General features: G+C 44.4%; 1 protein-coding gene and 1 long non-coding RNA gene across 3 annotated transcripts in view; one reads left to right on the top strand and one right to left on the bottom strand.

Annotated features, from left to right (window-relative positions):
- Nucleotides 1-5,430, bottom strand: part of DSP (desmoplakin) — a 45,436-nt gene extending 40,006 nt beyond the window's left edge. For both annotated transcript variants that reach the window (XM_003897021.4, XM_003897023.4), the window contains exon 1: nt 4,924-5,430. In XM_003897021.4, the coding sequence (XP_003897070.1) occupies nt 4,924-5,093 (170 nt within the window). In that variant the 5' untranslated portion in view covers nt 5,094-5,430. The remainder of the gene's footprint in view (nt 1-4,923) is intronic.
- On the top strand, nt 3,954-6,533 carry LOC103883442. The gene is made up of 2 exons (XR_645667.4): nt 3,954-4,709; nt 5,957-6,533. It is a non-coding gene; the product is annotated as an uncharacterized LOC103883442 (long non-coding RNA).
- Nucleotides 6,534-14,015: the final 7,482 nt, after the last annotated feature.

The raw sequence follows: 14,015 nt of genomic DNA, 5'->3' as shown, positions 1-14,015 counted from the left end.
GAGTCAAGACGCACTCCCCAAGTCTCACACCCAAGCCCTCCTTTGCTCCACCCTGAGAAGTCAGCATGAGGCATCAGGGGCATCAGCAGTTTTCCCCTTTCCAAGACATTTCCATTACCTGAACAATGAAATTATGCCCATATTTAGAGAAAAAAAATGACTGTTGACAGCTGTATTGTCCCATTAAATAGATCTGACTAACAATCAGTTGGCTTAATGCAGAATCAACTTGAGTTTCTTTTTTCCTAAGCAGATAGAAACTCTACAAGAGTATTAATGAAAGAATACAATGATTATGAAATATTTCACAGGAATGCAGGCTGAGGAATTCAACAGATCCAAATAAGTAATAACTCAGATCGAAAAGGGTTTGCAAGTAGAAAAGGTAAATTCTCACACTGCAGGTTTAATCTTCTCTTGGGTCCTTGTGGTATACTGGATTCAAATCTAGCTTAACCACTTAACTAGTTGTGTGACCTTAGGCAAGTCATTTAAATATTTTAACCTCAGTTTCCCATCTGTAAACTGGGAAGTTTGTTATGAGGCTTGAGATAACAAACATACTATACCAGGCACATCACCGTGTGTTTGCCGGGTAATGGTAACTATTATTAACCACAGACCTGATATTTTTATAAAATATACAAGTTAAATTTAATAATCATGTAAATGTTACCTGCCATATACTAAGCTAAACTAGATCTTGCTTTGCAATCGTTTCCCAGAAAAGCGTTTAGACTATCTATGCTATGAGTCACTCGAGCTCTGGGCCTGTTTTCTCAGACTCTCCCTTGCCTGTCGCATCCAATTCTTAGCTGAAGCTGTCACTCCACCTTGGCAATACCTACTTTCCCATCCACCGCCCTCACCCTGGTTCAGACTTTCATTCCCTCCCTCCTTCACTGGTGCAATGGCTTCCTTAAGCCAATGCCTAAACAGTCCAGAAGCTCAGTTATGATCGTCTAACTTCCCTGCTCCTCCAATGGAAGAGACTTTCAATGGCTTCAGTGAAAACCTGCACCAGCTTCCCTCTGCCTATCCAAATCCCTCTCCAGGGCATTCAAGGTTTCCAATGCCTTGGTCAAAGAGGATGCTTCCTCCTTTCACCTTACTGCCTCCCTGCTCAGAGCGAATGCTCAAAAAGGAGATCACTCCACAGGCTTTGCAGACTTTTCTCAAGCTCTTCTCTCCCCCGGAAGGCTCTCTGCCCACCCATCTTGACGCAGCTGAAATCCTCCAAAGTCCAGTTCGACATCACTTCCCTTATAAAGTCTTCCCAGTGCCCCCACGACAGATGTTCTCTCACCTCCTTGTGACGTCTCTGAAGTCATGTACACCCCTCCTGGGCATTCCGCTTTTGTGTGCTAGTCTTCGTGTACTTATCCTTGGAAGGGCCTACGCTCCTTTCAAGACTATAGATTTCCACCTCAATCTCCCCTGACACAACACAGAGTGCAGCCGATGCTCAGTAAACACTTGCTGAATGAAGGACTTAATGGAATGTGGGATACTTTCATGGTGTAATTACAGGCCTGTCCATTCTAAAAGTCAGGCTGTGAAGGCACAGGGAAAACCAAGGTGAGGATCCTTGGGTCCTCAGGCCAACCCAGCCATAAGTGGATTCTGGGATCTTGGGCACGTCCTCAGCTTCCTGTCTCTAAAGTGTGCATGTGGGGTTTCTGCCTAGGCTAAGTGATCCTTAGGGGCCCCCTGCTCTAAAATTCAGGCAAATGGACCTGTTTGTCTCATGGTAAGAAATAAGCTTCTCTTAAAACCTAATTTAAGACTAACTTTAAAATGTTTATGAAATAATGATCACATGTATCTCAGTTTTGAAATCATGAGATCTGAAGAAAAATAAGCATTAATATTATAACCACATATTTCTGAAGCTTAATGACTATTTTCCGCTTTTAATCCTCCCACAAATCCACCCTTTGATGGGTGAAAGATCTAACTGTGAGGCTTTGTTACTTTGATAACAAATTTCACTACAGATTTGTAATTTGTTTTAATGACAGGAATAAGACTAGAGTAATTCTGCTGTAATTGAAAACAGTATTAATATAACATCCTATCCAAGAAGAATCCAAAATTTACATTTCAAGACATGTACATGTCTATTATTTCATTATCAAGGTTGTAACATTTACCAAATGTTAACAAAATTAAGTAGCTGCAGATTCAATTCAATCTAAAATAAAGACACAAAGAACAGGCGGGTGGTAGGGGAAAAAAAGGAGATTACGATACAGTGAGATCTAATACTGTCCTAAAAATGGGTAAGTGCTGTTCGTGGAAAGGACAGAGAGAGGGAGAGAGCTGTTTTAAAGTCATTTTCAAAGGAAAACTAAGAGTTGGGCCCTCTACACATTCAAATTACTTTATTTAGGGAAGGGCTAAATACAAAACACTCAGCTCGAAAATCACCAATCTATTAATACTTCAGCCATAAATAGCAGTTTTTGAAATAAATGAGTTTAAAGTCAACCAATAGTTTTTATACTAGTTTTGGAGCTTAAAAAAAAAAGAAAGAAAGAAAAGAAGAAAACCACAAAAACCTTTATTTAGAAAATCTTCGGGTCAGAAAAATACTTATGAAATTTAATCATTATTCACTTAGCAGAGGGCAGTGGCTCCCTTGGGCATAGAGGGCACCCTGCTTCTACAAAGTGCATGCCACGGCCAAACATATCCCTCCACACAAAACCAGAATGCCACCAGAAAAACTGCGACATGCCCTGTCTTCAGCCAGTCGCTATTATTTGAAAACGCAGCAGTCAGCATTTGTGGGCGATTTTGTAGTCAGTAGCACCATTGCAGGCTGGGACAGGCTCGGGAGGAAACTCCATTGCCAGGATCCCCAGAAAGAATGACCGCCTCCCAACTCAAGCCCTGAGCCTGACGCCCTGCTGCCAGGCAGAGCAACATTAATGAGGAGAGAAAACATCCTTCCTCAAAGTCAGGTAATTTTTCACTTGGGTCTCTTTCCCCTTCCCAGAGATGGGAGACTTGATAAGTTTTATAAGTAGGCTTTAAGTTGGAAAAACAGAACACAAGAAATGATACTACACGATGAAAAAACATGGAGCCTGCCCAAAATTAAATGTTTCAGTGAGGAATCCTAACAAAACATGTATCTTGATGCAGTTCATTAACCAATTAATTTATTAAAGTTTTACTTCTCTACAAAAGGTATAAGAAACCAAGGGAGTGAAATATTCGATTAATAATACTGATTATTGTCTATTTAAAAGATAAGAAATCCAGGCTAGCAAAAGCATAGTTACAAATAATAATCAAAATAAATACTTGGTTCATAAAAATGCCAAAAAGAGCTGCTAAAGAATCCTTCACATTCCATTCTGACTTGGATTTAAACTATGTGTAACCCGCACATTTAAAGGATAGATGTGCGTCTCAAATCCTGGAGGACTGCGAGAGAAAATTTAAATTTCAGATTTAAATGGCTGGCAAAATTTTAAAACAAATGTAATGAATTCCCAACTTTTCATTCCTCCTATTGCTTGGCACATTTTCCCTGGAAATCCCCAGACACATTTTGTTCAGGAAACAAAGAACTCCCAAGATTGAGACAATTCTTTGCTAACTCAAAAAAATAAAAAAATAAAAAAAATTAAAAACCAGGTGAAATAGATTTTCAGGATGCTCCAGAAATAAATGAATCCAAGCAGCATACAGGTTGCAACTCGAGTAGTCCCTGCCTTCAAAACTGCTTGCAAAACAAAACTGCCCTGGAGCGCATTCAGGTTGCTCCTCCCAGGCCTAGGGCCGCAACGCCTGGTAAATAACGTCCCGACGCTCAGCCTCTTTCCCAAAAGCCCAACGTGGGAAGAACTAGCAGGGGGCGGGGAGGTGGCGCGGGCTGCAAAACGCGCATCGCTCACGTGGGCATCTAGAGTCCAGCTCCCGAGACCTGGGACAGGGTCTCTCCCCACCCACCCAAACGACGCCCTCGGTCTGTTTCCGCGAGGATCCGGAGAAGCTGACCCTCTCAGCGGGGGGTCTTCCCCGGGCACCTGGGCCAGGGCGGGCCCCCAGCGTCGTCCTCCCCCCTACACTCCCCTGCCCACACATTCTGGATCAAAGCAGACGCGCGGCTGGCGCTCTGCGATCTAAGGCACACTGGGGTCTTTCATCCGGTGTTTTTAAAACGGAGGAAACAAAAGGCTCAGAGGCAGGGCCACAGGTGCGCTCGCCCGCAGGACTGCGGCGCGGACGACCGAGGGGAACAGGCCGAACTTTGAGCGCCGGGCCCGGCAGCCACCCCGGCGGGCAAGTTTCGTTTGCGGGACAGGGGAAGCCGAAGCGGGGCCTCCTCGGGACAGGACCCCGCGCCGCCCGGACGTGCAGCCTTCATACAAACGTCCTCGGGTGGCCGAGGAGTCCAAGAACCGCCGCAGTCGTGGTCTCGGGGTTACCGGGGATTGGGGGTGAGCGGGTAAAGACCGCGGAGCCCCGAGCACCACTCGGCCACCAGATAGTGCCGGGGCCCCGCTCCTTTCCTCTTTTACATTGATTACGGTTGGAGAGGTTGGGTTTTGTGGTCGCAGGCCCACCTCCCCTGACCTCCCATTCGCCGGCTGGGACAAAGGCGACTGCAGCCGAGTCCGGCAGGCAGGGGACAGCCCCGCGCTGGCCCGACGCCCCCTCTGACCACCTGCCCGGGCTCGCGGGAGGGGAGAAAGGTAGGACCGAGTCCCCGCTCGCAGGACAGGGCCAACCTGTCCCTGCACGCGTCAGGACACCCGGGTCCTGCTCCCAGCGCGGCCGGGAAGCTCTTTCGGGACCTGGGGCAAAAAACCTTTCCACCTTCGGGACTCGAGTCTCCCCGTCGCCCAGAGGAGGAAGGTCCCTCGTCCCGCGCGCCCCGCAGCCCGCGCTCTCCGGGCAGGTACCCACCAGTAGCCGTCCGAGTTCTGGTCGGTGATCACGCCGCGCCGCGAGTAGTAGATCCTGCTGGTGCCCCCGCCGCCGCTGGTCATCTCGTAGCGCAGGTCCGGGCCAGATTCGGCGCGGGTCATGCGGCCCAGAGTGTTGATCCGCGGGTGGGAGCCTCCGTTGCAGCTCATGTCGGCGGGCAATCGGGAGAGCGGCTCAGCGCCGAGGCATAAGCGAGGCGGGCCGGCGCGGAGAAGGCGGAGGGGGCCAAGGACAGGCGGACGGCCGGGGAACCGGGCGGGAGTGCGGGGGGCTCGCGAGGTCGCTGCTCGCTACCTGGGCCCTCCCGAGGCCGCTGCGAGCGCGGAGACGGCGACGGGCCGGGGGCAGGAGCGGGAGGAAGAGCTGTGGCTCGAAGGGCTGCAAGGGCGCAGAGGAGCTGCGTCGGGGCTGGGTGTTGGTGTTGGTCGGCGGCGGCGCGAGTCTCCTCCCCGCTGGCACCGGGCGCCGAGGCCACACCTGGCCGGTTTCTTCCCAGGGCGGGGTGCGGCCGCCGCGCCTTCCCCGCCCCCCCGCGGGTGTCACCGACGCGCTCCGACCGCCCCTCCCCACCTGCGCCCGCCGCCCGCCGCCCGCGGCTCCGCCCTGCGCCACCGAGGCCTGAGTAACGCCGGGCGGGGTGGGGTCCCCGCGACCCGAGCGCCCTGGGCGCGGCCACCGCGAGGAGGACTTGCGCTTGCGGGGGCCGCTGCGCTCTGCGCTGGGGCCGCTCGGGCGGGGAATGCTTGGCCCGGCTTTTGAGGATTTCCTTGGTCCCCGGGCGCAGATAGCTGGAATGGAGGGGCCTCTCGATTGGAGAGTTACTGGTCAAATATTTACTTTTGTTCATCACTGGAAACGCTACCTACCACGCATTGACTAGAACCACAGTGAGGAGGGAACGTTTTAGATGATAGAGTTTTGTTTGGGGGCTTGTTCTGTTTTGTTTTATTCCAGGAATTCAGGAAATTGCCTCAGAAGTCCGATTTCTGATGTGTAAAACCTTTTTTTACAGAAAACCACGACTTCCTGGAAAAGTCTTCCCCGTAAATATTAATCTCTTTGGCATAAAGAGGAAAACACTACAGCTATTTTTTCATGGGATAACATAAAAATATAGGTTCCAATTTATTTTATCTTTTCCCTTTCGATGCTCTTTTTAAACGAGGAGTAAAGATTTCAACTCCAGGTCCAGTTTCCAAATTTTGTACCAGAACCTTGCGGATGCTTGTCTCTCGCGCCCTTCTCCGCAGACCCAACCCTCTCCGGAACTCAGAGCTGTTCACCCAAGTCAGCGGCGGAGGCCTCCTGGGACTTGAGCCTGAGGGTGGCAAAGAACCCTAGACAGAGATCAGCTTGGTACCGATGAGTGACACGGAGCTTGAACATTCCAGCGACTTGCTCCAGAGCCACTCCCAGTTAAGAGGCTGAGTGTTATCTACACCGTAGGCTCCACGAACCGAACCGGGTTTGGATACAGACACAGTCACACCATCCATGAAAAGCTGTTTCTATAATATGGAAAACTGTTAAATGACGCTTTAGTAAAAGCCATTTAAAGATCTTTCTAATAAATTTTTCATCTTTCCAAACAATGCCGCTAATTACCTTCTGATAAAATGCGTTTCCAAAATGTTTATGAACTGAAAACAAAAATAAAAAACTACATTTTCCTTTTTTTTTTGAGACAGAGTCTCGCTCTGCCGCCCAGGCTGGAGTGCAGTGGCCAGATCTCAGCTCACTGCAAGCTCCGCCTCCCGGGTTCACGCCATTCTCCTGCCTCAGCCTCCTGTGTAGCTGGGACTAGAGGCGCCCGCCACCTCGCCCGGCTAGTTTTTTGTATTTTTTAGTAGAGACGGAGTTTCACCGTGTTAGCCAGGATGGTCTTGATCTCCTGACCTCGTGATCCGCCCGTCTCGGCCTCCCAAAGTGCTGGGATTACAGGCTTGAGCCACCGCGCCCGGCCAAAAAAACTACATTTTCATGTTGTAAAGAGAGTGGGGGGGACTTTCTAAAATGTGTCATATTATAGCATTTCTCATGACACCTTGACCCTTTAAGGCATAATTTTTGACAAAATGTCTTGTTCTTTTTCTTTTTACAGCTGAACGTCTTAAATTCAAGGAGTAAACACATATAATGAGATGAAAGTTTATCACTGTTAGCACAACCAATAATTTGCATCGTAGTCTCAATTTCCTCGAATCTTTAATAAAAGCAAAGTGGGCAAGTGTTTAAATGATTATGCAGATTGAGTACCCCTTATCCAAAATGCTTGGGACCAGAAATATTTTGGATTCTGGATTTTCTCGGATTTTTGGTATATTTGCATAGACGTAATGAAAGATCTTTGGGGATAGAACTCAAGCCTAAAAAGGAAAGTTATTAATGTTTTCTGTATACCTTATACACATAGCCCGAAGGGAATTTTATACAATATTTTAGATCATTTTGTGCATGAAACAAAGTTTTGTCTGCATTTTGACTACAAGGCATCACATGAGGTCAGGTGTGGAATTCACCACTTGTGGTCATCATGTCAGTGCTCAGAAAGTTTGGATTTGGGAGCATTTTGGATTTCAGATTTTCAGATTAGGGATGCTCAACCTGTGCAAACACTGATGTATAGACAAGACAGTGGTTTTTCTCAAACAGAATCAATGGCTGGAAGTCAGCCTCTGCACAAACAGCCCATGATATCCATTGGTGGAGAAGAGAAGTACATGCATGGAGGGAAGTGCATAAGGTACAAAATTTCATTTAGGATGCTTTCCCTCTGTGCATCTCATTTATTCAGCAAATAATTATAACCTAGGATATGGAAATACTCTACAACATACAAAGATAAATAGGGTCCAGTCACTGCCCTTAAACATGTTATAGTAAAACTTTGATTTAAGAAATTCAGGGGCCCGTGCGGTGGCTCACACCTGTAATCCCAGCACTTTGGGAGGCCAAGGCGGGCAGATCACCTGAGGTCAGGAGTTCGAGACCAGCCTGGCCAACATGATGAAACCCCATCTCTACTAAAAATACAAAAATTAGCTGGATGTGGCGGCAGGCGCCTGTAATCCTAGCTACTTGGGAGGCTGAGACACGAGTATCGCTTGAATCCGGGAGGTGGAGATTGTATTGAGCAGAGATCGTGTCATTGTACTCCAGCCCGGGTGACAGATCAAGACTCCATCTCAAAAAAAAAAAAGTAGTTTAATATGTCATAAAGTATCAATTACATACTCAAGGCAAAAAATAATAAAAAAGGAAGGATAATTTCATGATAACTTCTACACTTTGTAAAATTATTTTATTTGTTTCATGACTGCTTGAAAACCTGAAAATTTAATACTTGTTTTTGTTTCTTCCAACAAAAATACGTTTGCTTTATTCAATGCGTACACTTTTTTTTGGCACTACTTGGTACAGATCTTGATTATTAATGCCATACAACTTTATATCATTTGTTTATGGGAGACAAGCAATATGCATAGTTTTGCTAAAAGTGTAAATTATCTTTGAAACAATAAAATATATGTAAGTTAAAAAAAAAAAATCCGGGATTATTCTTCTCTAATGTGTAATAAAAAGGCCACACAATTGCACGGTAGAATTATCCTTTAAAAAAAAAATCTATAAACCACCCCCCAGTGGTAACAAAAGCTCTTCTTAGCCAAGGGGCGCCTTTGGGTCATAGGAACCAGGATCCACACAGACCCAAACACCACCCAGACTCATAAAACTGTTCAATTTGCAGGCAAAACAGAGGAGGAGGTGAAGAGCCCACATCACCAATCACACCTCTGGCTGCGTTGCTTCCTCGCCCATCTTACTGCTTCCTGGGCTTCTCCAGGCATCCCGAAGAACACGAATGGCTTCCAGTTACCAAACTTGCCTGCTCTCATTTATCTTTCTCTAAGGGTGATAAAGAAAGATAAGAGGATAAAATAAATAGATTGACATGCCCGACAGATGGAAACCCCCCACCTCAACACACACACATGCACATGCACGCACACACATCAGTTATATAGGCTGGCTCATCACACAATGAAGAGCTAGGGTAACTTGCCCATAGTTATCATCTTAGTGCTACAATTTACTTGGACAAGAGCTCAATTTCTTCATGCGTTATAATGGAAATAACACTTGTTCTGCCAACCTTCCAAATCCACAGTGAGGTCAAATGAGATAAAATACTTGCACATTCTTGAACACTGTGAAACATATAAAGCTCCATAAGGTACTACCTGTTAAGCCAAAAGTTCTTTGCTGGATGTGAAATTTTAACTGTTAATGTTCCTGTCTTTATCCCATGTGTAAATCAGTAAACCTCCCTCTTGGAGACATTTAACATGCATTCATTGAAAAAGCAGCTATTGAACATCTACGACGTTACACAACAGATTCAATGCTAGACACGTGAAGATGAATAAGGCATGACTCTTTTTCTGCAGGATATCAAAGTCTGCAGTAGTAAAACAAATAACTACAACACGACATTAAGTATGCTGTAATGAAGGTACATTTATAGACTCTTGGAAGCACAGCAAAGAGGTTTAAAAGTAGCTTGTTTTCCTACAACTTGTTTAAAAAATCGGAATTCAAAGTCTGGCAGAGTCTTCCCTGGCTGACCTAAGGTCAGCTATTTTTTGCCTGCCACTCATAGATAGCTCCCCTTGTGCTGATAGAAACAGATCACTGACAGGCAACTTTCTCTCCGGCTGACCTTAGAAATGACCTTGCAGTTAGGAAAGAGGAATCAGTCATATTCAGAGCAGATTTTTAAAAGAAAACAGACACTTTGATTTCAGTGAGATTAAGAAGAATCGTTTACTTGCTCAAAATCCCATGGGAACTCTCTATACCTTTGTGTTAGTAAATGATATCTCTTTGTCACAAGAAGATTTATAGCCCATGAGTTAAAATAACTGTTCTGCCTTACAGAGGAGTAGTTTTGGGGTTTTTATTTTGTTTTGTTTTGTTTGAGACAGTCTCACTCTGTCACCCAGGCTGGAGTGCAGTGACACGATCTTGGCTCACTACAACCTCTGCCTTCTGAGCTCAAGTGATCCTCCTGCCTCAGCCTCCCCAGTAGCTGAGACTATAGGTGCACACCACCACACTGGACTAATTTTTGTATTTTTTGTAGATACAGGGTTTCACCATGTTGCCCAAGCTGGTCTGGAACTCCTGGGCCGAGCAATCCACCAACCTTGGCCTCCCAAAGTGCTGGGATTACAGGCATGAGCCACAGTGTCCAGCCAAGGAGTAGTATTTTAATAAAAACTAGATAATTAATAAATCAAAATTACAGGTAGAAGCTAGGATTGGAACCATAATGTGAAGGAAAAGAAAATGCCTATTAAAATGGCAGACAATTAAAATCTTAATAATAAAATGTATATGTATATTTCACTCCTTCTTTTCTCTTCCATTTGTCTGGATAAATTAGAATCCTCCAGAAATAATGAATCTAGGATCTGAATTATCACAAAAATAAGATTAATCTCTCCTAATTAAAATTGTTGAAATGATTTAAAGCTGTCATTGAAGAAAGCTGTTTGACAAAGCCCATTTCAAAAATAGGAAAATGTTTGTAAAATATGTACACCAACCCCAAACTATCTTTGGTTTACTTGGTTTAAGTGTCCTTCAGGAACGGGGGAGTTTCTCTGTTTGCAGTGATTTTTTGTTTTTGCTGGGGGAAGGTACTTAACTTTGTGGAAATTTAAATAGAGCAGGAGCTGGGGGAAATCATCTTTAGTTTCAACTGACTCTTATCTAGGGTCCAAAAAAGTTTGGGGATTTTTTGGTTTGTTTTGTTTTTGTTAGTTTTGTTTTTTTTTGTTTTGTTTTGTTTTTTGTCAGAAGCTTGGTAAGATCACAGATCACAGGGAAGAAACCCTATTCAAACTCCTCATCTTATCCTACACCGGCCAAGAAAAGTCAGGCCATGAGAAAGAACCTGCATTACTTGCCAAGGCCCAAGTCTGTAAAGGGAAATCCCAGATTGGAGCTGAGAGCTCACTCAGCAAATCAATTAACAGGCTTGTTTAGAAGGATGTACCCAGAGTTAGGATTTTTTTTTCCTCCTGCTTATAAAAGTGTGTGTATTTGCTGTAAAATACTCAGAAAACGCAGAAGGGAATGGAGAGAAGCAATGAAAATTGCCAACCAGACAAGGTGATCGTGCTAGATATTTTTGGAAGATTCCTTCCAGTTTTTTCCCCTAATGAACTTTTTACCAAACCAACAAATGTCAGGTTATATACAAGTATACAAGTTTCTATTCAGCTTTTTTTTTTTTTTTTTTTTTTTTTTTTAAGACAGAGTATCGCATTGTCACCATGGCTGGAGTGCAGTGGTGTGATCTCGGCTCACTGCAACCTCCGCCTCCCAGGTTCCAGCGATTCTTCTGCCTCAGCCTCCCTAGTGGCTGGGACTATAGGCTCCCGCCACCACTCCCAGCTAATTTTTGTATTTTTAGTAGAGACGGGGTTTCACTATGTTGGCCAGGCTGCTCTCAAACTCCTGACCTCAGGTGATCCACCTGCCTCAGCCTCCCAAAGTGCTAGGATTACAGGTGTGAGCCACCATGCCCAGCCTCACCTTCTTAATTGAACATAATATCATGAGCATTTTCCAACCTTGTGTAAATGTCTTGTTAGCATTGCTCTTAAAGGTGCATAATATTTTCTGGTGGCGTTTGATTTTTTAAAAAGGCTCTGAAAGTGACAAGGTACAGATCCTGGAGCTTTTTTTTTTTTTTTCCTTTTTTGAGACAGGGTTTTGCCATGTTGTCCCGACTGGTCTCAAACTCCTGAGCTCAGGCGATGCCACCTACGTGCTGGAACTACAGGCATGAGCCACCACACCCAGCCGGTCCTGGAGCTTTCCATGCGAGTGACCCACCCTTCTCCTAGAACTTTTCACATCAATGGCAAATAGCATTCACTATAGATGGGAAACAGGAAAGGGTGAGGCAGTGGCGATCACTCAGTGGCGGGAGTTACAACCACCACCAAATGGTGTTGAGGAAAACAATCCAGTCCTGTGGGATGCAGACAATTCCTTGTAGAATCTTCTCAGCAATCCTTTCTTAGCCCTCAATGAAGGGCGGGCTGCAAATGTCAGAAACAGGAGAGTTTCCCCCTGAAACTTTGAGAAATTCACAGCCATTCATACTTAGGAAGCTCTAAGAAAACTGGGATACTTCTACTTTCTTTAACCAGCTCCTCGCAATTTAATAAATTGACCTCCAAATGAGAAAGCTTCCCTTCAGCAAGAGCTGGATTCAGGAAAAAGTCACGCAAATCAGAACAGCCCCAGAGATTGTTTCTTCTCCAATAATAAGTTAATATACGTGACAGCAGATTTAACCTGATTCAATTGGTGCATTTTTTACTAATTTGCAGAATTTTAATCTGAAACATTTAAACCACGCTGGCTTGAGACAGAAGCATTTCCAATATAGGAAAAAAGTTATAGCACAGTTCCACAGCAGTTTCAACAAACCCGTGAAGCAGTTCTGTCTTGCAAAGGTGGGTGTGGAGCTGCACACTTCACTCTCGTTAAACCTGTCGGACGGCTCCTTGAGTTTTAACTGCTTAGCAGTTTGGCTTCAGGTGGAAATGAACAAAGCAACTCCGAGTCCTTTTCCACCAAGGCACACAGGAGAAATGTCACCGTCATCTCTAAACAAGTTTTTATTTTGCTTTACTGAGTAAGGAAAAAATAATCTCATGACCCAAAATTGGAATTTCTGTGTTCTTAAAACAAAAATCAGTATTTCATATGTCTCTGAGACAACAGAAAATATACAAAGGAGGCTTTTGAAAACCTCTAACTACAGAGGGACTTGTCCTTAGAAGAGGAACTTACATTAATATAAAATATATCTTGATCCCAGAATTATTAAAAATGTTACAAAAATGAATATGTTTATATAAACATAGATGTGGAAAGAAGGCGAAATATATTGTAAAGTTATTTAAAAAGCAATTTTTAAACCATATATGTAGTATGGTCAGACGTTTTTTACACTGAAAATTATATGTTAGAAGAGACAGATAAAGTGATATTGAGGCATAGGGGTTATCACTGGAAGATGGATATACAGGATTATTTGTTAGGGTATACCTTTCTAATCACAGATTTTAAAAATAAAGACATGTGATTTTGTTGGGAAAAGGTAATTTCTTTTTCCTTACCAAATTGAGGTATTGGGATCTCACTAATATCTCGGTCTTTAAAATCTGATATCACTATGAGAAAAATAATAGTAATTCAATTCATTTGAACAGCACTTTACAGGGTGTTTTAGGGTTTTCGTCACAGATATTTTATTGTAGTAAAATATAAATAACATACAATTTATCTTTTTAATCATTTGTAAGTGTACAGTTCAGTGATCTTAAGGACATTCACATTGTTGTGCAATCATCACCACGATCCACTTCTAGAACTTTTTTTCATCTCGAATAGAAGCTGTCCCCATTAAACACTAACTCCCAGCTAGACGCGATGGCACACACCTGTAATCTCAGCACTTTGGGAGGCTGAGGCGGGTGGATCACTTGAGCTCAGGAGTTCGAGACCAGCCTGGATGACACGGCAAAACCCTGTCTCTACAGAAATACAGGTGTGCACCTGTAGTCCCAGCTACTTGGGAGGCTGAGGTGGGAGGACCACTTGAGCCCCGGAGGCGGCGGTTGCAGTGAGCCGTGACTACACTCCAGCCTGGGTAACAGAGTGAGACCCTGTCTCAAAAACAAAAAAACAGAAACAAAAATCACGAACTCCCCATTCTCCAACCGCCCCTGGTAACTGCCATTCTACTTTCTGTTTCTATAATACATTTGACTACTCCAGGGACCTCATATGAATGTGGAATCACATAGTATTTGTGCTTTTGTGTCTGGCTTGTTTCACTTAGCATAACGTCCTCAAGGTTGATCCTTGTTATATCATGCGTCAGAATTTTTCTCCTTTTTAAGGCTAACATTTCACTGTATGAATACACCACATTTTGTTTACCAGTCATCAGTTGATGGACATTTGGATTGCTTCCACTTTTT

The sequence above is a fragment of the Papio anubis genome, chromosome 6 (genome assembly GCF_008728515.1).
Source record: "Papio anubis isolate 15944 chromosome 6, Panubis1.0, whole genome shotgun sequence".
In the NCBI taxonomy this organism is placed as follows: domain Eukaryota; kingdom Metazoa; phylum Chordata; class Mammalia; order Primates; family Cercopithecidae; genus Papio; species Papio anubis.
The sequence above is the reverse complement of the archived record's forward strand: the minus strand, read 5'-3'. Positions and strand labels throughout refer to the sequence as shown.